Source organism: Gymnodraco acuticeps, unplaced genomic scaffold, assembly GCF_902827175.1.
Source record: "Gymnodraco acuticeps unplaced genomic scaffold, fGymAcu1.1, whole genome shotgun sequence".
NCBI lineage: Eukaryota > Metazoa > Chordata > Actinopteri > Perciformes > Bathydraconidae > Gymnodraco > Gymnodraco acuticeps.
In genome coordinates, this window is record NW_022991154.1 from 7,809,582 (window position 1) to 7,836,090 (window position 26,509).

The 26,509-nt window shown below is 40.8% G+C and overlaps 1 protein-coding gene across 1 annotated transcript in view; it reads left to right on the forward strand.

Moving 5' to 3' along the window:
* The first annotated feature begins 10,723 nt into the window (after positions 1–10,723).
* Positions 10,724–26,509, forward strand: part of arhgap39 (Rho GTPase activating protein 39) — a 134,016-nt gene continuing 118,230 nt past the window's right edge. Inside the window, exon 1 of the mRNA XM_034237509.1 lies at positions 10,724–10,842. Within this exon, the coding sequence (XP_034093400.1) occupies positions 10,832–10,842 (11 nt within the window). The 5' untranslated portion in view covers positions 10,724–10,831. The remainder of the gene's footprint in view (positions 10,843–26,509) is intronic.

Consider the following 26,509-nt stretch of genomic DNA (forward strand, 5'->3'; position numbering starts at 1 on the left):
TAATTTGTTTTGTGTGAAACGGTCAATGAACTACATACTGGTCTTACACAACACACACACGTCACCAAGATGGCCGTCACTACTGTCTTGCTAAACAAGGGATTGACTACCCTCACTATCACCACAATGAAACACGTCCAGAAGAATGTCATGCAAAGCTGCCTGCCTGTCTTCCTTTGATTCTCTCTGAACTGCCTGATCTTTTTAATGTTTAATGTCAACCATTTGTGCAGATAGCATGAAGTAGAAAAAGATCGCCGATGCTAATGTAGCGTTAGCATTTCTCCCCCGGGCTTAAATGGTGTATTATAGAATGATCACATCGGTGTGACAGTACTCTTCAAAGGGTTCACGAAATATGACTACTACTCTTACTGTTTAACATTTTGGGTTACTTAATGTTACTTCATGTTAAGGCTAATAAAAATGACAAGGCTAAGGCTGTAATGCTAACTAACGTGCTAGCTACTAGCTAGGTAGCTAACTTGATCCAGCCACTGGTCCTTTCATCAGACGGGAAGCGAAAGAATGAGCAAGACCCATTGCTTGTTGTTAAAGTTATCTTATCTTAGCTATCTCTTATATTTAGCGGAGGAAAACAAGTGACATCAGTTAGGGTTAGGATTTGTTGTCTTTCTAGTTGCATATTTTTCATAGTCTTATATTTCAACAGTTTTACGACAAACTGTGACTTTTTTGACATGGAAATGATTTTTTTTGACAAACATCATATGTGTAATTCGTGGCACAATTCAAACGGGATCGAAAGATAAGTTTTCTCTCTCCATTGACTTCAATACATAATTTTTCCGAAATAGTAGAGAGGCGTGACTTCGCCACTCTATGCTGTGGTGTTGCACTTCAGGGCCACTGTAGTAACCAAAGGGCACGGAAAAATAATGAGTAACGTTACATACGTTATATTCTAATACTTGTATTAGGTTACTGATAACATATTTTTACAGGTAATTGAGACGGAATTTATTTTTACAGTAACCGTCCTAAATCGCAGTGTATCCAGGAGATAGCTCGCCGTTGTCGTATAGTGGTTAGTACTCTGCGTTGTGGCCGTAGCAACCTCGGTTCGAATCCGGGTCACGGCACATTTTCAAGAGTATGAAATGAAGAATAAAATGTTACAGAATCATGTATCAAGTTCTGAAAATCACATGAGAGAATTGTACTATGGCCTCTATGCTACAATGGTCTACGGAGGTGAAGAAGTACTCTTGTACTTAACCCTTCGGAGTTTACGGAGCTTACACACGGCAGCGTGAGTTCTGCCCATTCACTTTGAATGGGGTGACGTCACGCTTCGCCGAACTGCATTGTGGGAGCAAAGCATAGCTTTGCCCGCGTTGCTCACTTCTAAAGTAAAGCAATGTTCTACTTTTGAAGCTTTGACGGAAGCGTCAGCCAATCGAATAATATGCGAGTACAAGCTCTAGCCAATCAAACCGCTGCTTGTGTGTCCGGGGCGGGAGATTCAGGTGATTGGTTCAGCAGTAGCGTGGCGTGGGGAAAAATGTAGGGGAAGCCCATTTTTTGGGTCGGGGGGTGGTCAATAACGTAACCAGATGAGTGATTACAGCGCCCGGTATCATTTTACACACATTTGTATCACACAGATGCAGGACTTGCACACGCCTGTTATCTAACCGACAGGTCCGCACGCACTCTCCAGCTGAAACTCTCTCCTTATTAATTTAAGCATTTTACTTATTAATGTATGCAGACAATCACACAATCTATGTGATTTTTGGATTTACCGTGCCTCTCAATTGCCCGTGACAGGTTGGCAAAGTCGATGAATCCTGAAGTTGCCCAAGGATTGTTCAGGGAGCACGAATCCTTGTCAAAAAGAAGACATGGCCAGCAAAATAGACGCTGAAGTTTAGCGCTTCCAGTTAGCCACTCCGTGCGGACATAATTGTCCTCATTGAACGTCCGATTCTCTCCCTTTTTCCTCTGCGTACACACAGCTCGAGTGCGGGCATTTGCCTGTCATCTGATTTAATTTGTAGTTGCTGCTGTAGCGGAAGTTTAGTAAAGTTATGTTTGATTAAGTACGCCAAATCTCCACCCTCCATAATGCTTCATTTGCTTGATAATTTCTAACGGCGGTGATGACAGTTACAGTATTAAAACTGATGTTGATGTGATTTGATTGGATGGCAGTGTCCAATCAAATCGCCAGCCGCCAGCCGCCTCTGAAGGGAAGCAAGAGGCGGCTAGCTTCCCTTGGCATGGCCCTGACCAATCACAGGTTGGCAGGGGCATCACGTGGGCCTCATCTGATTGGTCAATCCCTCCATTTTTTTTCACCAAGGGAAGCTAGATTCGGCTGGCCTCCTCTCGCAACAGTGAGTGCAATCTACTGTTTCACCATAACATCTAGAGGGGCGCTGTTTGTTTCACTCTTTGTAAAATACTCAATGAGAATGGGGGAGAGCCGGGCCGGCAGCAACACACAGCAAAGGAGAATTATCGAAACAAAACAAAGTGTTTGTATTTATTTATTTAAATTATAACTACAATCCGAAAAAACAGGGGAAGCCTGGCTTCCCTTGGCCTCCGGGAGAAAACGCCACTGATTGGTTGTTGGTCTAGCTTCAGACCTGACCGCCGGCAACGCATGCCGCCGTGTGTAAGCTCCGGCGGCCCGTCCACACGTCGGCGTGCGTTGAAGCGTCAACGCTTCTGCCCATTCACTTTGAATGGAGTGACGTCACGCTTTCTCGAACTGCATTGTGGTTCCGTCGCTTCGCTTTGCTCGCGTTGCCCAGCAGCATTATTGTGGGTGACTCGAGGTCAAATTTGGCCCAATCAAGATTCATCTTTGACTTTAGACGCCCCAGCCCCACCCATGGCCGTATCCACCATTGAGGTCACCGAGGTCCGGACCTCGGTAATTTTTTTCGAGCTGTGTATACTAAACTTGTGAAATAATTGCACTAAACGGGGTTCTTTGTAGTACTTCCATTTACTGACGATGGGGGCGCTGCATAACTACGTAGCTTCGGTAAAGGAAACAGAAGAAGACTACATGTATCAACAAACCACCGCAGCTCGGACTTGTACCGGATCAGCGGAGGAGTGATGAGGTATCTAGAGATCTGAGTCCAGTGGGCTGCTTGTGTTTCTGTTCATCAGAACATCATAGGACCAGCAGATCCTGTGTGAACGCTCTACGTTAGTCAGTGGACGTCCGACGACATGCACACTAACTTATTTTGCAGCTTTAGGCTATACTTTGGTTTAAATAGCGTGAATAAACTAGCTAGAGAGCTAAAGTTAATTACATTCATCCAATGTCAGAAGGATTACATTTTAACAAACGTTGTAATGCTGTTCTTTCATTTCAATTTGAGTAAAACATTGTAGATATAACATTGTATTGTTTTCTTTTTACACTGACTCAGATATAATGAAAAGACTACGTCAGTCGAAGCTCAGCTTTGGTAAGGAAGAGACAGGACAGGCAGAGAGAAAGAGAGAGAGAGAAAGTGATGGAAGTCAGGGAGGAACTGCAGGTACAGTCACACAAAAGAATGTAGGCTTAATAACCCTATCTATCCATCTATCTATCTATACATCTATAACAATAGTCTTCATTTACAATATTTACAATAGGCATAATTGTAAAACAACATACATCTATTGCAGTTATGATGTCATAATAACATACAATTGTATAAAACACCATTTGCTTACATCTTTGTTCTCTTTTGAGAATCAAACAAAACTGATTTAAAGTAAAAAAAAGAATGCAAACAAACAAGTGAAATGAACTAAATAGCTGAATTGCTTTTAATTCAGTGGCAGGAGCGACAAGTGAGGAGGAGCAAACAGTGAACAACGAGGGAGAGATTGAACAAAGAGAAAGAGTAGAGGACAGAGAGAGTAATGAACAGGAAGAAGACAGAGAGACTCAAGAAGATGGAAGAGAGGCTGCAGGTTATGGAAAGGAGAGTGACAGGGAAAATGAATGTTGACAATGTTTTGTGATCATTGTAGCCTCTTCTGCATGTCCAGATCATTACTAGTAACAATCAACTGATTCTTATGCATTACAATTTCAAAAATAATGTCAGCCCACTGACATGGTTTGAAATCAATATATTATCCAATTTGTGAGCCCCCACAGGACTTAAAAAGCACCTAACTAGATCATGAAAATCCCAAAAATCTCGGGGGGTATCCCCGAACCCCCCTAACATATTTGGACCTCTGTATTTAGGAAATCCTGGATACGGCCCTGGCCCCACCCCCTTCATCCACTGTAGCAATATTTTTTCTCAACATGCACCATGGTCTCCCTTCCCTCTGGCCCCCCTCCCCCCATGGGAACTCCACCTTTCACAAAGAATATACTAACACTTGAACCTGAACACACACATGCACGTGTGCAATATGTGGTGTAATGTGTTTTGGGGCCATAAAATAAAATGACAAGAGGATTGTACGGTTATGAATATATAATAAGTTAGTTATGATGTAGTCAAAACAATATTGGATGATAGTCATTTTTTGTGTGTGTTTTGGACTGAAATAAATCATGGGTCAAAATTGTACCGCGAACACCATGACAAGTAACAGCTTTTGAACACAACACAAGGGTTAAAGGTCATGTCATGCCTTTCCGGTCATTACCCGTCCCCTTGTGTGTTATGAAGGTTTTTCTGCATGTAAACGGTCTGCAAAGTCACAAACCCTCAAAGTACACCCGAGTAAAACTCTAACACAGAAAAGACCTGTCTATGCTGCCCCAGAACGCATCGTTGGAGATTTTGTTGCGTATTTTCAAATTCTAGCGCACTCGAGCTGGTTTCTCCAAAATTGCCTACCCCACATTTAAGGCCTTTTAATAAGGGAAAAGTAAATTACTTAATGTAAGTTTTGCTTACATAGCATTATAGCTCTGTGAGGATCATTTAATAGTGTTTTGTATTGATATTCCTTGTTTGCAAATTAACAAAGGATTGTAGCAGCTGAATGGAAGCACCATGTATTGCTGTCAATACATAAGAAAATACAAAAAATCTGAATATTTGAATAACAAAGCATATTTGAAGATAAAATGTTGCTCATAAAATGAAAGTTTAACATGTGCCAGCCACTAAGGACCTCACTGGGGCGGGGGTTCTTCAGCAGAGGCCTCGTAATTTTTGATGGATTGTGGGGAAAATGTCTCCATTCAAAAGAAATCAAAGAATTTTGTATAACAAACATTTTCAATTCAGAAGATTTAGGACCTGTAATAAAGGATAAACAAAAAAACTACCTTGAGTTTGCTTACATGACTGCAGCTGATTGAGCTGATTTTAAGGACTTCATAGACTGTTGGATAGTTTTATCTTCAACAATCATTTACTAGTGTATTCTTTATCTGCAAAGTAACATATGAATGTAATGAAGTACAGCATTACAAAAGAGAAAGAAAAGACAGTAGGAATTAATTTGAAAATATCCAAATAAATGCAAGTACAGCACTTGAGTCATTAAAGACCCTATGAATCCATTCCATCACTAAATATGTCTGACATTTAAAGAAAATATCTTTCGTAGCTTTTGTCAACATGCTGATTAAAGTTTCAAACCAGTCAAATCAACAATATGGCTTATAGTCAGATTGTTATATGGAGTATAGAAGTGGCATGTGTTGCTACCAACACATTACAAAGTCAGAATATTTTAATAACAGAGGGTATTTAAAGTAAAGCTCTTCACATATGTTGCTCATAAAAGGCAAGTTTATCATGTGCCAGCCATTACCAAGGACCTCACTGACAGCTGCGTTTCTTCAGCAGAAGACTAATGACAGCAGTATTGAGATAATCAGGAAAAATGTAAGCCACAGGAACATATTAGTGTTTACAGGATTATACCCGTTTGCCCCATGAGTACCAAGCGCAGAACTAGAGTGGATCTCAGATGGATTTTGGGACACATGTCTCCATCCAAAAGTTTTTTTCACAAATCATCAGTTTGATACAAACAGTGGATTGGATCATATTTAGAATGCAAGTCCATGAACTTCCCTGTACACCTTTGGCTAACAGAGACCTCGCAGCACAATCGTTCTTACATTTCTCTCCAGTCTTTTTTTCCCTTTCAAAAATCACAATACATTCATTTCTATATATTGTTCTCAAACTGTATCTCAGTGCATTTACATTTAATAAAAAACTTTTGATATGTATGTGTTTACTGTTTATGTTCTGATTTATTTATAATGTATGTGCAATGCCTTGTTGACATGCTGTGACAAACCAATTTCCCAAATTGAAATCAATCAAGTAAATCCAATCTCAATCTAGATCTATTCTAATCGACTTTTATTTATTGTTTGACTTTGCAAACTGTAATTTAGGCCTTCAATATTGTTTTATTTGTCAGATAGTCTACATATTTTCATATTCACAGTCAACTCTTATATTTACACTCTTTTAGTTCTGTGTTATCTTCTATTTTGAGATGTCTTATTGTATGATTGTTTACTTTTTACTCTTTTTTTTGTTCTTGTAATCATGTGCAATACTTTGTTTTACATGCTGCTCCAACGAAACATTTTCCCAATGTGGGATTAATAAAATACATCTATTCTTATTTTATACCAAAGCTCTGTCCCCCAGTTGCAGTTCCAACAGCGGCCACAGAGGGGCTCCAGAGTCTGTGCTACAGCTCACAGTGACTTTCTGATCATGGAATACATAGGATCCCATGGATAACTATCTAGCCTCATAGTTGTTTTGTCCATTTTCATGCTTATTTGGGCTTTGTATAAGATACAGTTTAGACATCCCGTTTGACTCCTTCTACTGCTTACCAGCCCCTTCACAAACAATACACTGTATCATTGTACACAGTACTATTAAAGTTACAACACAATATCCTGTGAGTTGGTGCTAGTAGGTACTGTGCACACACATATATTGTGTTTGTCTGTTATAATATTGATATATGTATACAATTACATTTGTGGTTCATATGCAGGGATGATATGGTTGATTGTTTGGAAAGAGAAAGCTATGTTACCTAGACAAGATTTGAAGCTTGAAAACCTCCATGGTTTTAACAATAAAAAAACTTAGGAGGTTTTAAAGTGCTATATAAATAAAGTTGGATTGGATTGTTGTCACACTTTGTTTACCATTCTGATTAACCCTTAGATGCATAAGTGGGTCTTTTTGGACCCGGTGAGGTGGTTTTCTTGAAGTATCTTTGTAATACATTTTTTTTATCATTTCGTATTCCAGCTATTCCTCAAAAAACATGTTTTGGATATCATGCCATTCACATTTTAAATTGACATTTTAAGAAATTGTAGTTTTTGTATTACTACCCCAAGCTTCCATAAGTGGGTCAAAAATGACCCGCATGTATTTTCTATGGAACCTTTGATTCTTATCACCTGTGGCTGTCAGGAATACATTCACTAGACCACACAGACGACATCACAAGTGACACCTCTCAGGAAGATTATTTTACACAGCAATATCTGATACCTGTCAGTATAATAATAATAATAATACATTATATTTGTATAGGGCATTTCAAGGACTCAAAATCGCTTTACAATATAAGGGGAGGTTAGGGTGGGGGGTATAGGACTATCAAACTTGATCAACCGGCATGGATTGATGGGGGGTGGGCTATGAGTAGACAAGAGGAGAAGAGATGAGTATTGAAAAGGGACTGGAATACTGTGAGGGTCTCAGAATAGCGGGGATCTTTGGGACAATATGTTCAAAACGTTTTATTTCAAAATGTAAAAAAAATGTCTAAAATTATAAATAGTGAAAAATTAAATATAAAATATTTCTAGTGTGAACCAAAATATAATACTAAATATTATACAAGTGTTTTTCTTAACCAAAATGGCATAAAAACACATATTATTCTAATACGGGTCCTTTTTGACCCACTTATGGAAGAGTGTAGGGTCCAGTCACTCGTGCATCTAAGGGTTAATGCAAAATAGCCAGTTCCGAGATCAAACCAGCAGCCTTTAAGCTCACATGCTCAAAGTAAGGATAAGAGCACACAGATATAAAGGTTTATAAAAGAGATTTAAGGAATACAAATAGTTGATGACATACACAGTTTCCCAATCCCCAATTAAAAAGCACAATGATACCAACTGGACCATCTGCTGAAGAACTGGCAGTGATAGAAGAATTATCAGTTGCAATAGAAAAATGAAAGTATTTCCTATATTTAAAAAAAAAGAGGAATTTGTGGATGTGGGTGTTTATGGCCCAAACATCTCACATTTTTTATTAATTTACCATCAGGAGAACTCTGCTGACTCCAAACAATGACCTTATTTTCATCGCCTTCAAATCCCTTCACCCCTTTGCTAACTGACAGACAGAACAGCATGTGACACCCTCAGTCCTTAGACCCTTGAGGCACAAAAGGAAAAACACTCCAAAGAAACCCCAGGTTATGGTTTTATGTGGCGCTAAATATAACATTATGGAGCCAAATATCCCAGTAACCGATCATTCACCAATGTCTTCTTGGGTCTTCCACATCCACACACCCAGATGCTGTTTAAAATGGTCCACAGTAGGTTTCATATTTGCTATTTTTTTGACAGGAGGACAGACGGTAAGAACGGATGACCACAGCCCTTCCTGAAGTATAGTCATGCATGCAGTCATAAAATGTCTTAACCCTCCTATTGTCTTCGTCCCCCCCCCCCCCCCCCCCCCCTTACTTTGATGTTCACGGTCAAATTTGTCCGGTCCTGTTTTAACTGAGATATTACATTAACCCAAAAACCATTAATCATCTCCAAATTTCATTTAACACCCTTTCAAACTGTAAATATTGTATCAGACTACTGGTATACATGAAGAACTGCAGTAAAGAACAGACACTGAACATGTATTGCGTGTGCCAGGTGTGATCCATGTGGGGGGATGGGCACATAAGAGCGGGAAATGTGTCAAATTGTTTTGTCTGTGTGTGTGTGTGTGTTTGTGAGTGCCAGCAGGTGTGATTCACATGGGGGGATGTGGGTGTTACAAAGTTGACTAAATCATCCAAAATTCAATGGAAGTGGTGATCAGCAATGTTATATGTTCAAATGTCTTCTGTGAAGGATATCATAAAGCCTTAATGCAATCGAATGTAAAAAAAAAAAGTTATGATTGATGAAAGTAGTAAATCGGTCAGATTTGACCCAAAGACAACAGGAGGGTTTTAAAGGGCTATGTTTTGAGGTCGAATTTCATACTGTACTCCAATTGGTCCTTGGGCAAAAGAATGCTGTCGGTTCTTTGACGGACATATTGATTCCACTATACTGTATGTCCGTCTGTAAAAAAGATTACAGGATTGATTTACCTTTTGTACTATAAAGATATGTATCACATACGCAACATGTATCTAGTAGGTTGTACTTATTGTTTCTTAACATTTTGTGGTGATGTCTAAGACACTTTCCACAATCTAGACAATAAGGTTCCTAGCTAAACCAACAAACCAACTAATTATCTAATGAATTCGGAGGGGCTCTCTGTGGGAGTTGCTCTCTCTGCCTGGATGTAATCAAGCCTTAAGCCAAAGTAAAAGAGAGCTCTGGTTGATGTTGCATCTCTCTGCATGTAAACTGGCTTAGAATCGAGGTTTACCACAAAGCTGTGAATAATGATTTGGAAATATCTTTTATTTAGAAAAAAACGATATTGATTTAAAAATCAGTTGAAAATAAGCTGTGCTCAACTGTACCTTGGATGTTATTATCAGTATTAATTAACATGACTAGGTTTAAAGGAAAGCTAGTCATGTATGTCAATAGTTATGTGATGGAGTACATATTTTGATCACACAATTCCTTGAATGTCAAAATGTGTTTACTTTTTGAAAAATAAATAAAACACAATTCCTCAGTAGGCTAGCCTTCTTTAATTTTCCTTGAAAGGATGTCTGAGTTCATAACAAGGTTAGGTTCCTGTTTTGTGAGTTCACATGCTTTCTGTGTGTGCGCCAGAGTTTCATCCCACAGGATGTCTCCAAATAGTTTTCCAGTAGGATATGAAAGGGAGTGTCTGTGTTTATGTGGTAGCTCTGTGAGGCTTGAAGACATGGCCAGGGTGCCCCGGGGCATCATGGGACTATCTGCCACCCCTTCAACCCTGACTAAGTAATACGTCCCGCCTGAGATTTCTAAAGAGCAATATATTACAACAAGAGTCCCATATATACCCCGTCCTTCTCATTTAACATGACTGCATCACCACTTGAAACAAGCAGTGCGCTTTACTCTTTGTATCAAGTTAGCTCAAATATAATAAGACTAATGCCGGAGCGTATTCAATGTTACTTTCAGAATAAAACACTTGATGTGAAAATATGTTGTAAATTGAGTTGTATTTCTTGTTCTTGACAACATTGTGTCTTTATGATGAAAGCGCAGAACGTTGTTGATGGTAACTACAGCTATCTGACCTTTACCTTCTGATGTGACAGAATACGATTTACATATTCCAGATAGCCTGTAAGTTTTGCTAAATGTATTTCATAATGTCCTCTCGGTCAGTCCTGTAAATACAGACTATGAATGCTTGAAATTAAAACAGTATCTTGTTACGAATAACTACCGTAACTCATTACAATGTTCTGTGTATCAGGCTTATTCTCACTATTGATGAGAGGCTTTTATTGTGAAGGTCCCAATCGGAAGTGCTGCTTCTCACTGCCGCCAGCTTCACACACTGCTCTGGTAGGAGTGACTCGTTGACTGCGGCGACCGCAATTTCGCCAACATGGGAGCCGCTTTGGGATTTATTCTTAACGGATTTTAAGAACCGTCGCGAAAATGGCAGAGAGGTGAGTCCAACAACACACATGCTGTCATTTTCTCGCGCTGGTTGTTTTATTCGAAGCCTCCTCTCCTCTCAGAGGGAGGCGGCGAGGCTAACAGCGGTTCGGTGAGTCGCTCTGCAGAAGCGGCTGTTAGCTAGCTCGCCACTTATTCGCTCACACGATTTAATTTTTTTTTATTGTGTGAAACATATCTATGAATTAAGGCTTGTTTTTTTGCCGCTCATTTGTATCGTTGGTTGTTGGTTCGGACGTTTTCCTTTGGATATGAGTGGAGGGGGGAGGCTGTGCTCGGAGGCTGTGCTCGGCTGGCGGATGATGCTGTTGCACCTGTCGGGCTGAATCCCGTCTCTTTGCTGGAATGCAGCTAACCTGCTCATGTAGCGGGATGCTAGCAGCAGAGCCACCTCACCGTGCCGTCATGAGGGTGTGCTGAGGCGGGCCAGGTTACCCCATCCTGCCTCGCAGCATCCCTCCTCTGATGGATGCAGGCGCCTCCCATGAGAGGAGAAGTGTGGCGCCGCTCCATCCATCTAACACCATCTTGTTCAGTCTTGAGTTGTCAATATAAAGACATATCCTGGGTTCACTGTCTGCTTGCTATCAAATTCATGAGTGTCATAGCCTCACAAGCAATTTTGAATCAGTACTTCCCTGTGTATAGTCGTCCACATAATAATACAGTAAAATACATTAATAATGATCACTGTGGTACATTATTTTAAATGCTTTCTCCACAAAATGTCACAATGGTGCTCATTCAAAGACCAATGTCAAATTAACTGGATTAAGAGTTGCTTGGTTAAATTGCTCCTCTTTGTGAGAATGAATTAATAACCAATTTCCCATGTTGCCTAATGCCTACAGTGAAAATCACTCACAGAACTAACTCTATCTCCTCAACCCTGTTTTCTGTAGCATCACAAAGCATCAGATAGGAAAATGTTCAATTTCTCTTATATGTATTACCCCTAAAGTGAAGGGCGTGGGCTGCATCTTCAATATAGACAATGGCAGTTTCTCCCTGGCAGCAAGCAAGCTCGTAATCCTGAGTTAATAATTGATGGCTGTTAAATTTGTGTTGCAAGGGGTCAATGGGCCTAATGTAAATCACTGCAGGTCTGCCCTGTGGGCTTTGGAGCGTAACACGAGTCCTGGCACGTTTGTCATCACACAGATCAGAGGATGACTTCATTCAACCTATCCATCTGGTCAAAATGCAGCAGCATATTTCACCCAAGTGCATACTGTAGTGTAGGCTAACAATTGATGAGGGATGACATTGGATTTGCTTCTGTGATCAAATGTTGTTGTGTTAGATTGTATCAGCTTGTTGAGATAATGGCTCCTGAATGCATCTCAGGACACCATTTCAATGACAAAATGGAAGCACTAATGTGTTTTGCATAATCAAGGAGGAGAGCTTCAGACCAGACAGCTCAAATGCTTCTTTCAATTAGGTTATCAATTGGTGTCACTCAGACTCAAGAGAAAGTGAACTTCACAGGAAGAGCAGCCACTTTTTCAGGCCAGTCAGTTTAACCTAAGCCCCGAGAGAAGTGCTTTCATAATGGCCAAATGCCAGCACTACAAAATCACTTTTTCCCATTTACTTACTTTACTTACTTTTTTAGGTAAATTGACATCACAGTCTAAACACTTGAATATCCCTTGATTAAATTAGGTTGTAAAAGTTCTAAAATGAGCTAAAAGCTGAATCCAGAGTTATTTTCCCTCCATTCATTTGACTGAGCTGAGACCAGACGTGACGGAGCAGATTGGAGGATGATCTGTAAAATGGCCAAAAAAGGTACATACAGTCAGGCCTTTTTGGCTTCATGTGCCACTGAACAACTTTCATTGGAATGAACAAGGCTCTGTCTCTAAGGCTGTTTCCAGTTCTCTGTATCCATGGTTCAGACCGGTCGGTGTAACCAAAGCCCCACAGACATGTGCCGCGCATTGAAGCACATTTTTGTAATAGCCAAAAGGTGGTACTACATTTCTGTGTCATTCAGTGACATCATTGCACCCAAAACAACTTTTTTCCGTTTGACTTACATTGGGAAAGAGACGTCTGTAAATCAGTGGATATTAGTTTTTAGGTAAATTGACTTCACAGTCTGAACACATGAGCAGCCCTGTTTAAATGTGTCCTACAAGTTGTACAATTCTCTATTAATTGAATCCAGAGATATTTCCTTGTCCATTCATTTGACTTAGCTGAGACACTATCGTTACAGAACCGAGTGGAGGCAGGGCTTAAGGGAAATCAAAAGGATCATGCTCTATGTGCCCAATGGATGCGGGGAAATATAATGAAATCCAGGTATTTTCGTACTCGAGAGTCAGATCGTTTTTGCTTCATGAGTCACTAAGCAACTTTTATAGGACGATCAGGGCCCCGCCTCCAACGCTTTATCCAGTTCTCTTCATTCATCCACCGTGCTCCTGTGTTGTTTGAGCTTGGGGGATAGTTTGTATTATTGTTGTGTTGACTGGCATGGTTATTCCAGATAAAGGTCTTGGTTAAAAAGTGAATAGATACATCAGATTTTAAATCATTTATCAATCAACATTTCCTAGTTTCCGCATCAACAAAGGGCGTTTCTCAGTTTTACTGTAAACTCCGGTTTTTTCTCTTTTGGGTTCTATTTTGTTTGTTCCTCTCAACACATACAGCCTATTATAAAAGCGGCAAGAAGAACTATCAGTGTGTTTAACGTAACTATATGTTTCTTTGTTTAAAGGGATGCTGATTACTTTTTGTACTTATTAGTGAATACATTTATTTTCTGACAGCATAGTTTATCTCCAAAGTTATTGCTTTTGTGTTGGTCTCACACACACATTACAACTTAGTGTGACATTTCATAACTTCTGGTGAGGCCGTTTTTATTTCATGGTCATTTTCCAAATTGCCTTTTCAACAACCTTTAGAGACTTTTGTTTGCACACAAGTTAGAAGTATATGCGTTTTAAATAGATGTAGTATTTTAATGTTAATATCCTAATTGCAGCTGCTGTCTAATCTCACCATGTGTTGTGGTTGCATTAAACTCCACTCTGCTAGGCTTCTGTGAAAGGAGAAATCATCTGCACTTCTTCAGTGATTTTGTCAGCATGATTTCCTAAACAAGGCCACTAATGATTTGCTCTCAAAAGAATGAATTCTCTTTGATACTCTTTGTGATTGCAGTAGAAATATGTGGACCTTTTTCCACAAGGCTAAACGAAATACTGAAGTCAGTAAATCACACAATGCGAGGTTGATCCGCTGCTGATGCGTTTTACATTTTGGTACTGTTCCTAATTCCTTTAATGGTCACTGTTGAAGTACTTGATCCTGAAAAATGTTGTTGACATACAGCAACATCTGTCACACATGGTCACTGCACGTGTGTCCATGTCTGGCAGCCAGCTTGACATTAGATCCAGCACAAGGGTGGGGCACCAAGCGTATATATGTGTTGTGCCGGCAGCATGTGGTTGAAATATTCATATTGCCGTGCTGCTGCCATATCTGTCACGTATACTTGGGTTGTCGCTGGCATCTGGGGGTCGCTGAACAAAAATGTATTCCTCATCAGTACTTTGGCAAAACACTGGTGTTCTAATTCAGCCCTGTTGTTTGTGACTAGCTCAGGACCGTTTCTTAGAGAAATTGACAATGGGATATTGTAGTTAGTTGTTTCATTTGAGAATACAATTCAATACAAAAAAGTGAGAATTAAGAATATGGAATAAAGGTATACAAATATGATATGATAAGATATTATATAAACATAACAATTTGAAGTAAACATGTCCAATAAAAGATAAAATAAAATAAGTAAAAGCTCAAACCAATACTGTCTATATGCAGTATGAAGGTCAGAGATAGGACCAATAACTGATGTCTGGCTTCTTCTTACTGAACTTCACTCAGTATTTAGAAACATATCATTAATTTATTGAACATTTTAGATCCAGACATTTCCGGTGAGATACTAATGACTTTATACAAAGACTTTACTGTTACCCTTTCTGCTCTGGATACAACATTTAGCCTTTTTATATTTAAAAAGGCTCCACAAGATAGTGACACCACTAACAGGACCAGGAAGTGAAGTCCAGTCACCTGTCGCAACATCCAGCTGTCACTCAAAGAGGCCATGTCCTAAATGATGCAAAACTTAAAGCCTTTACACACGGGTGACTTATATAAAAATGTACCCGAATGGAGAAATGAGCTATCATCATTTTGGACTCCTCTGCAATTTTCCTTCGATTTAATTTCTGCATATCTGTTTTATGTGTGTGGGTGTACATGTTGATCTAGGCATTGGACATCCATATGTGTAAATGCTGTTGAAAAAGCTTATCAGCACACACGGCTGTTGGCTTATTAAAATGTTGACATGCACCTCAGGGTTGTTGTGTTTTGCTCCCCTGGGCTCCATCTTTGTCCCACTCCGCCTTCCTCATTACCCCACATGAGAGAAGCAACAAAGTGTTCAGCTCCTATTGATGTTGTGACATGAAAAGACAGCAGTTTGACAAGGCTGCAGTCTGAGCTGTTCATTTTTCATCCTTGTGATGAGTGGGCAGAGTGGTAGGAAGTAGAAGCATCAGGCAGACACATGTCACTGTATCCCGAAATGCTGTGTATGGATCAATAGAGACCTCAGAGAATGGTGTAGGACTTAGACCTACAACTAGGTCTGTCGTGATAACCAATAAATTATAATAAAAAATGGACTCGATAGCTTTTCTGAGCTCGATAAATTGCCGTTTACATGCGTGTTTGTTTACATAAGGATGTGACCAGAATTTTAGCCAGGAGTGCTGTGAGGGGCGGGGCTCACACACAGTCCATGACAAAGCCAGGTCAGGACACTCCGTGTGCAACAGTGTAGCAGCCAAATTAATAATATAGAGACAAGCAGGAGGCAACGTGTGACTTACTCGAGGGGAATTTAAAGTTAAATGGAAGTGGTTGCAAAACCTAATACCACATCTCCGGTGTGGGAATATTTTGGATTTAAGCCAAATCAACGAGGCGAACCTACGGGCTTGAATGAGCCGGGCGGTGTGTCACATTTGTTTTAAAAAGGTAGCAACAAAAGCTAGCAATACGACCAACCTTAAAGTGGACCTATCATGCTATATTTGAATAATATATTGTAGGGCCATGGTCTATATAAGGTATATTTATTCGTTTTCTTTTTCAAAATACCAAACAGATCATGCATTTTAGCCATGCCTCATTTTGCTCTATTTTGCTCTCCTCTACCCCTGTCTTTGCATGCGCTGCAGCTGACCACGCCCCCCTGCAAAGGAGGGGGCCGAGTTACGAGCCTCATGTTTCCATGCTGTTACCATGTCACGGCAACCTCTCATTCCCCTGATTGGTGGAGAGTTGGCCATATAGGCGGAGCTCCTCGTCACTGACGTCAGACTATTTTCAAATCTGGATCAGTATGTATCAGATCTGTTAAAGCCCCGTTTTTAGAGATTTTGGGTATGGAGGAAAAGAGAGAGGGTTGTGTTTTCTGACACTTGGTGAGTTCCCTGACACACCGGGGACACATATTCATCTATAAAAGACGTACAAAGGTGCATTTTGCATGATAGGTCCCCTTTAAACTGCACCTGAAACACAACCTACCCATTCCGTTTTCCCAGCTGGGAGCAAACATGGCAGCTGGAGATGGAGAGCCCCCACCTTCCCGACAGTTTACAATCAAAGATGGATTTGCCCGACAATGCAAACATGTTGGTGTTCCTTGCTCGAAAGGTGACGTGACGTGCAACAACATTAACCTTTCTGTTGGTCGCTTGTTAGCAGACCCTTCACGCGATGGCAGAGCGAACAGGTAAAGGCAGGGCCCATAGTGATAGCCCTCTAGTTTAAATATACTACCCACACATGAACATATGGAAATGGGTTACTATTTAAAAAAAATTAATGTATTTATAAATGTATTTAGGAACCTATCCATGTGATTTTTAGTGGGAGTCGACCTCAAATCCTCTAGGGGGGTCCAGGGGCATGCCCCCCCGGTAAGATTTTATTTTGGAGTTAAATGCATCAATCTGGTGCATTTTGAGGGGAAAATAAAGAGACTAGATCTATGGAAACACCTATATTTAACAGAACTGTATACATTTCAATAATCATAAAATCAAGGCCATAACCAATAACATACCATTTCCAATATGAAAAAAACACTGAAACTTGTTTATTAATTTATTTTTGGTTCATTTATAGTTGTGAGTGTGTCTGTGCTCCTGAATCAGCCTCTCCTGTCTCCCTTGGGGGAGCGAGGGATCATTGTCCACAAGTTAATCGATCGCAGATGGCGTCGTAGTCACGGACGAATAAAAAAAAAACTTTGTCAGTGGTCTAAAATGGTCTTACAACGGTGCCGACAATATTATCGTTTATCGCAATAATTTCCGGGAAAATGTATCGTCCAACAAAATTAATTATCGTGACAGGCCTACCTACAACCCGGAAATTAGTTTGCATTTTACAATTTCCGGTTCTCTCATCTGGAAGTCCATTTTGTTTGTGGTTAGATGCCTGAAACAAGGTCTGTTGTTAACAAAGGTTACATTTTTTGTTCTACGACTTAATTGGTAATTATCGCACTGGTAAATGTCCTATCTTGTATGTGTTGCTGACAAGTGACTAAATGAGAAGACTAAACGTCACGTGACCATTAGCCACCTTTAGCTTAGCGGTGGTAACGCCGAGCCATGCGACCATGATGTAGTTCGTTCGTAGCATAACATTAGCTTTTTACTTCTGGCGACTGCATTTACATTTAAAAAAAATCATAAAGTGGTGTTAGTATGTGGAGAACCTGCTGAACAAATTGTGTTAGTAATAAAAGTTTTTGCCACACAGCTTATTTTCTGCTTTACTGTGAAATCTAATGGAAAAATCCCATTGCTTTCACTGCACTACTCTATAGGCTTTAAAGGTCCCATGTCATGCTTTTCCGGTTAGTACCCGTCCCCTTGTGTGTTATGAAGGTTTTTATGCATGTAAACGGTGTGCAGAGTCAAAACCCTCAAAGTACACCCTGTAGCGAGTAAAACTCTAACACAGAAAATACCTCCCCAAAACGCCTCGTTGGAGATACGTCATTGTCCATTTGATTATTCCGGGTACGCATGATGTCAACTGTACCCGGAACGAAATGGACCAATCCCTGGAGCCGTTATGTTACGTCCGCGGAGCCGTTACGTTAAGCTCCCGCTGATTGGTCCAAATTGACCAATCCACGGACTTCCTCACACACTCAGTGCAAGCAGCTCTGCTGATTTCTCCTCCCGGGCTGCAGGCTGATAACAGACAGTTGGGATCGACCCATTCTCTCTGCAGACCCATTCTCTCTGCAGACCCATTCTCTCTGCAGACCCATTCTCTCTGCAGACCCGTTCTCTCTGCAGACCCATTCTCTCTGCAGACCCATTCTCTCTGCAGACCCGTTCTCTCTGCAGACCCGTTCTCTCTGCAGACCCGTTCTCTCTGCAGACCCGTTCTCTCTGCAGACCCGTTCTCTCTGCAGACCCGTTCTCTCTGCAGACCCCGTTCTCTCTGCAGACCCGTTCTCTCTGCAGACCCGTTCTCTCTGCAGACCCATTCTCTCTGCAGACCCGTTCTCTCTGCAGACCCGTTCTCTCTGCAGACCCATTCTCTCTGCAGACCCATTCTCTCTGCAGACCCATTCTCTCTGCAGACCCATTCTCACAGCGTTTATCAAACTTTTTCTTACTCAATATCAAGCCACACTTATTGTTTTTACTTCGGCTGTGACTTTGTGTGTGCTCAGGATGAGTTTGGCTGTGTTTCGCTAAACAAGGAAACCACACCTCCTCGGAGCTCAGCTCGATTCACAACGTCCCGACCAATCAGAGCACACTGTGCTCACAGGGAGGGTGGGGCTGGAGCTATTGGAGCTACAACGAGCCGTTAAAGGCAGAGAGTGAAATTCAGTGAATACACGTAGTTTACAGAGATGCTGTATGAGAAACCAATGTGAGTTTGGAAAATTGCACAATATAAATCTATTGTAGTAGACCTCAACAATGGAATTATGATCAGTGGAAATGGCCATGACATGGGACCTTTAAATGAACAACGTGTTGTTTGACTTTACTTCAAATGTTTCAACTGGTTTCTCCCAGATCCAAATGATGATGACAATCATTTCAATTTTATGAATATAAATATATATTTTTTAAGAATAAAAGTGGCATTTCACTGGTATTATGGTTCTGCTGCTAAATATCTGGTACTGTAACACCCTTATAGGACAGAAGGGCAAGAGGTCAGAACTGAAGCAATGCTTGTCAGAGTCATTCATAAGCTCATTACAGAGGACATTATAATAAATATAACTTAAGATCTCTGTAGACGTTTTCCTCTCTCCATGCACGCAACTCCAGAATAGCCTAATGTAATCATATGGGAAATGGATGACCTTAGTCTATTTCTATAAATGTTTATTTCCCTGTACAGTACAAGCCTGCCATTGCAGATTCTCTGTGTGTGTGTTGCATGGCATATATCATCATAGTGTAGAATGATTTGTTGAAGAGGTGCAGTTCTAATCTTTAGCTGTTAGCTTTTCCATGGGTTGGCAAAGGGTCGAGAGGAGGGGGAGGGGTGGAGGGAGGGAGGGAGGGAGAAAAAAAAAGACAAAGGTCTAAAAGAATATTGACAGGCTGCACAGTGGAAAAATAGCAGCAGTGAGCAGCATGTCGCCTCCGTCACTTTGTGCCTCAAACATGGATCTGACACAGTGCTGAGCTATCGAGCTCTCTGCTGCTGAACTGCTGCTGCTGATTGCTCATGGCTGCAGCACAGACTGTTGGAATTAGAATGGGAAAGGGAGCTGAGATAGCAGCATATTGACTGGCATTGACAGTGGATTGAGTGGGAGAGGGAGGGGCTTATGATGGAGGAGGTATCGACAGATAAAGACAGCCAGAGATAGAGAGAGCACTTTCTCTCTCTAATAGGATTATTGTATAAATGTGGTTGTCTGAAGGACTGCCCCTAGAGGATCCTAAATCTGTGTGAATGTGTGTGTGTGGATGTGGATGTTGGACTCTGTGATGCTACTAGAGATCTTGTAATTCTTTGGCAACCTTATGGCCGTTGGGATCAAAATTAGGGATGGACCAATGTACATTTTTTTAGAGCCGATACCAAATTGTCCGTAATCAAGGTGGCCGAAAACAAATAAGTTAAAAACTAAGACCAACAAGAAGACTTGCTTACGCCACACATAGACATGAAATCAAAGAACGCATAACATTACGATTAATTTCGGTATCGACTAATCTGGCAATCATTTCCTCTTTTATTTATTTGGTCTATAGAATGACAGAAAAAAGTTTATGTACAGCATCACAGTTTCTCAAAATCTAAGGTGATGACTTGGTTGGACTTTTCAGCGCCATTAGCTCGAGAGTTGTGCACATAAACAAGAACGCAGCTGCAATAACATGCTCGGCCGAATGAGCTACACAAACAAAGCACAGAGAAGGAAGACAGATCTCACTCTCTGCTCAGGTATACATCACTTTATCACATAAAGGCGGCTATGGCTCAGGGGGGTAAATGTGCTAACCTATCAGCGGGTCGCTGGTTGGATCCCAACCCCTGCAGTCAACTTGTCGAGGTGTTCTTGTATTCAAGTGTTTGTAGGTGTTTTTGGATAAGCATCAGCTAAATAACATATCATGTAATTGGAAATGACTGTTTGTTACTATATCAATGCTCTTAATGTCAAATTGACAACTTGTATGCATTTGGAGTATTTCATGTTATATCAAGTACACACCTACTAAAACCAAACTTTGCCCCGATTGCACTAAATGGCCTGTTTGATAAAAATAGCATATGTTTGGGGCAAAATCCACCTCATCCATGTCTAAAGAAAGTCTCAAAAGACTTGGAAAGGCAATTTGTTGTTGTTGCACTTTTAATTAGATATTTATATTATTTTGGTGTCATTGTCCAATGGATGCTGTTGAAACACCTGCAACATTTTGTAACGCTCTGATTATCATTACCTAGTTATTTCTAATAAGCCCATGTAACAGTGGTTTTGGCAGGCCATTAGGCAGCATCCTGTTTGCATATAAAAGTGATGTGAATTCATTTTTGAACACAGCATCTGTTAAGTCAAATCAGCACTTTGGTTGACATGGTGGTAACCTGTTGTTTTAGCGGTGTGTTTGTACATTTTCTAATGGTGTTTTATCAGCCCCAAGCTGTGTGTCAGTGCTGATGCTCACAGTAAGCTCTGCTTGTTAGCCTGTCTGCTCCCATTCACGCAGTCCATTCGCACAGATGGATAAACAAAAGCACTGCAAATATGCCATCCCTCATAATTCAAATGGAGTGAGTACGTTTCCTGATGAACATTGAATGTCAGATTCAGTCTTAAGCTTAGATGTCTTTGGAGCTTGTTTTCATGATAGTGCTGTAGTCAACGATTTGGAGGACGGAATATTACTGCATCTGATACTTCATCCTATAAGGTCTTTTAATTAGGGGTGTAACGGTTCACAAACATTTCGGTTCGGTACGTAACTCGGTTTTTAGGTCACGGTTCGGTACGTTTTCGGTACAGCAGAAAAGATTATCACAAAACATAAAATATTTTTGGGTTTTTTTGAATTATTATTAAACTGTGAATAATGTATTCACTCAAATAAATACACAATATAATAAAATAAACATTAAGGTGCAGCATTTCGATGAACTGAAATAATCTGTATTTGAACTGTACTGTACTAGCACCTAAGCAGCCAGTTTGACATTAGGACTTGCTTGTCATTGTATTTTCATGTTGTTCTAAAGAAAGATGAACTTGTCCACATTGCTTGCCGAAAGGGCAGATCTGCTGGCACTAACAATGTCTCCTGCTCTGGAGAACACCCTCTCTCTAGGGACAGAGGTAGCAGATACAGCCAGGTAGCGCTTTGCTAACATGGCAACATAAGGATATTTGGCGTTTGTAATAGCTTTGGCTCGGTCTGAACTCTCTGCAAGTGGTGGAGGCTTACATGCTAGCGGGAGTTGGGTTTGCACTTCAGTCTTTTTTCCTTTGGTACCGGTGATATTCACGTTCGGGTGATGCCTTTTCAAATGAGTGTGCAAGTTTGATGTATTGCCAGCCGCGTAACCAATGTTAGTTGAACAATGTCAACAAACAGCTTTGGTTCGGTCCACCTGTCTTTGTCCGTCATCCTTGTACGTAACTGCGAAACCAAAATGTTCCCAAACCGGAGACTTCAATGATGCTGGAGGATTTTCGAGCTCAACTTTATCTGCGTTCGCCATTTCGACAGTTCCTCAAATTACTGACTAAATTTGAACGCATCCCTGTGACCAGCTCTCATAGTATGCCTCTCGTCCAATGAAATGACTTGCTCGCTCTATGACGCTTTGAACCCAATGGGAGCAAATTACACGGAACGCTGCGACGCAGCACCTGAGATTACTTCCAAAAAGTTTTTCACGTTCTCAATTTTTACGTTTAACGTTATATTCGTTCGGTACACTTTGGTACACACGTGTACCGACCCAAAGGGCCCATACCGAATATTTTCGGTACGAATACGTATACCGTTTCACCCCTACTTTTAACACATATTTAGCCTTTAAAACATTGTTCTACCTGCGATTTGAAAATTGCCCGTCCATATTGCAATTTTGAACATTTCAACAAATTGTGAAGAACTATAAACATGCCTTTATGTCTGTTTTGCATCTTGTAAGACTGTTTTTGAATATATTTTTCTGAGAAAAAAACGTGACCTTTTTTGACCCCACCAGACTCTGAAATGTAAAAATCCAAACCGTATCAGCCCTTGCCAGCTGACACATGATTTAGTTCACACGTACCCCCCACCCACCTCTCACTCAGTTACAGTGCTTTCTTCCTTCGATGTATCAAAGTTAGAAGTAAAAATACATCCTCTAAAATATCCTAAAAGGGGAGTCATCTTCTGATTTACAGTGTCCATACTACAAAAGTCATTCCTTTTTTTACATAAATTCCTCCACAGGAGAGCTGACAGCAACTCCCCTCAAAGCCTTTTTGTCTCATATTGCTGTCTTAAAGAGGACATATTATGATCCTTTTCGGGTATCATATTTGTATTTTGTGCCTCGACTGTGACATATCTCCATGCTTTAATCTTCTAAGAGTTATTTCTTGTTCTCATACTGCCTGTGCTACAGCACCTCTTTTGAGCCTAGGATTGCAAAGGGCCGGAAAGTTTCCGGAAAGTTTGCATGGTAAGTTAAGTTGGGGAACTTTGGAAATATTCGATGCAAAATTAAACAAAAAACATGACATTTCAACAGATTTTTTTAATTTTTTAAAGTAGAACAGAACACGTTTTAATTATTTGATTGAACAATTATTTGTTTCATTGAAGAACGAAGACAGGAATGTTGAGTTAAATATTACTCATCCCCCCCAACCCCACTCATTAAAAAATTAACAAAAATGCATCCCCCATCCAAAAATCCCCACAAAGTCCCATTCAAAATGTTAAAGGGGACCTATCATGCAAAATGCACTTTTGTACGTCTTTTATACATGAATATGTGTCCCCGGTGTGTCAGAAAACTCACCAAGTGTCAGAAAACACAACCCTGTCTCTTTTCCTCCATACCCAAATCTCTAAAAACGGGGCTGCAACGGATCTGATAAAGACTGATACAGATTTGAAATTGTTATGACGTCAGAAACGGGGAGCTCCGCCTATATGGGCAACTCTCCACCTATCAGGGGAATGAGAGGTTGCGTGGCATAGTAACAGCATGGTAACATTTGCAGGGGGGCGTGGTCAGCTGCAGCTCATTTGCCACAGAATCAGCCCTTGTGAAGACAGGGCTGGAATAGAGCAAATAGAGCGAAATGAGGCATGGCTAAAATGCATGATCTGTATTTTGAAAAAAACATTTCACAGACATATGATAGGTCCACTTTACATGAAAAGATGTGGCTTCATTTGTCTTGTGCTTTGGGCTCAGAAGTGTGATCCAGTCTTCTCAAAATCATCTGTGCATGTGATGGAGGAATGCACAGTGCCTGTAGGGGGTGTGGTCTCAATAGCCATGCAGTAAGCAGTGTGCTATGGCATGGATATTCAAGTGTACTTGAATGGCATCTGTTTGTTTTAGTCAAGATTATGCTAGAATATACTTTCCACAACTATATTTAAGTTCCCTATGGCAACATGGCAAGAGTAGCCTGGCCCTTAGCCTATCATGAAATATGTGTTGAAGCGCTAGCCAATCTAAGTGGGAGTGTTACATAGTGATGTCACTATGTTACGCAACTAGCCTAAGAAATCCAATGGAGCATTTCAGTCGGGGGGGATAGTGTGTGGGAGAGATTCTCCCTCTGAAGGGAACTTTGGGATTTTGCAGACCATTTACATGCACAAAACACATTACAGGAAATGGAAAACCCCAAAAAGCATTAGGGCCCCTTTAAGATTTGAACAAGTATTATTATGAACAATTTCATATGGCTCACTACTACCGTGTTATTGTCTCATGGATCCAGTGAGGTGGGTGTACTTTTCTGTGAGGCCTGTAAGCCCCATGCCCCCGGTACCCGGGGAAAAACGCAACATCTTGCAAGAAACAGTGTCTGAGGCAGTGTTTCCGCCAGGGGGGCGTCTTGCCGTCATTTGACGGCCTTATTCAGCTCGGAACGCCCTGAACTCGAGCCGAGGGCGTCCAAAAATATCGCTTGAAAAGGAAAAATGACAAGGACATCCCTCTGTTGGAGGGACAAAGGAGCCTGGTGGGAGTATTGAAGATCGTTTCCCCGACATCGGCCTCTTTTCAGCTTTTCGTATCTTGGACCCACGGTGCCTGCCAGCCACAAGACAACACGGAACGTGCGCGAATTGGACGCGATGAGTGGTGGAGCACGCGTATGAACTGCGAGCTCTTGTTCTTGGTGAGCCAAGCCAAATTATCCGGCTCACTAAAAATAGCCGTAATAACCATCACTAACGTAAAGAGATATTATCTATAAGGGACGGCTCAATTCAGTTGTGTTCAATGGCATTAAAATGATAAAAATGCTGCTGAAGGTTAATCAAATGTGTCTGTGTCACTTTGAGATCATTACTGATGATCCATCTTCATATTTATGTCAATAACAGAGATTTCATATTGGCTGCTACGAGAGTGTATGACAGCTTCCGGTTTTGGGCATTCTGGCTACGCATCACTTATTCACCAATGGGTAATGTTTAGATGGATTTTAGGAACTTCCCTCTCGATTTTATTGGCTCTAACGGTTCAAAAGAGGTGTCAATCATAAAAATTGACCGAGGGGGGCCAGAGATATGGAAAATGCACCCAAATGACCCCAGAAGTAGTTTGGATTCCTCAAGCTTTTAATCTACTTTCCCATCATTCAAGGGTGGTTTTGACTATAAGTAATGTTTTTTTACTATGTTCTATCTGAATTTACTTTAAAATAAAAATAAATTCTATATTGATTCTGACTTTTCTACATCCAACTCACAGGTTTATCATTGCTTTGAGAACACATATTATGAATTTACTAGGGCTGTCAAGTTAACGCGTTAATAACGCGTTAACGCAACATTTTAATGCGATTAATGCATGTGTATTTTTTTCCCTCGGCCGCCCCGTAGTTTCAGAGCGCATCGAGTTTAAAATACCATCTACAAGCTGATGCTGACAGCCCCGCTTCTACCGTCCGCTTGTGGCAGACCACACTTCCACGCTCACCGGCAGGCACCGACTGGCTACTGGGAGGACCGGGAGGGTGTGTGTATGTGTGGCCCGAGCGAGAGAGAGAGAGACCGTACGTGCATTGTTGTTGTTAGCATCTGGTGCTAGCTAGCTGCGCTAACGGATATAAGCATCTGTTTAAATGAAAACAGAGGAGCGACATTTCGCCACAACTGCGCCGAGCACTTGACTTTATGCAGGAAGCCAGACAGTGGGACATTGTACGAGAAGTCAGCACACTCAACACGGATAGTGCGCAACATGATTGCAGCGTCCAGGCAGCTCCCGTTCGAGCATATGTATGCCTTGAGTTGCACATAGCTCCAACGATCCATCACACACACACACACACACACACACACACACACACACACACACACACACACACACACACACACACACACACACACACACACACACACACACACACACACACACACACACACACACACACACACCCATTTGTATTGTATTATTGTATGAGAGGTTCCAGGTTGAATTGAGGCGAATATTTGTAATGTTCAGAGGTTGTTGTGTTTAATATTCATGAGAATATTTGTCATTGTTCAAATGATAATAAACATTAGCATAAAGCATATTTGTCCACTCATATGTTGATAAGAGTATTAAAAACTTGAAAAACATTCCTCTAAGGTACATTTAGAACAGATAAAAAATGTGCGATTAATCGCGATTAACTATTTTAATCGACTGACAGCCCTAGAATTTACCCCTTTTTAGAAGTGAAGATATAGTCATTTGTTCTGGGCATGTCATTTTCGAGCCTGATACCTGAAAAACAGGCTCAAGGTTTAACTGGTTAAACATACACTTATATGAATTACTCATGAAGCTCCATGTTGCGTT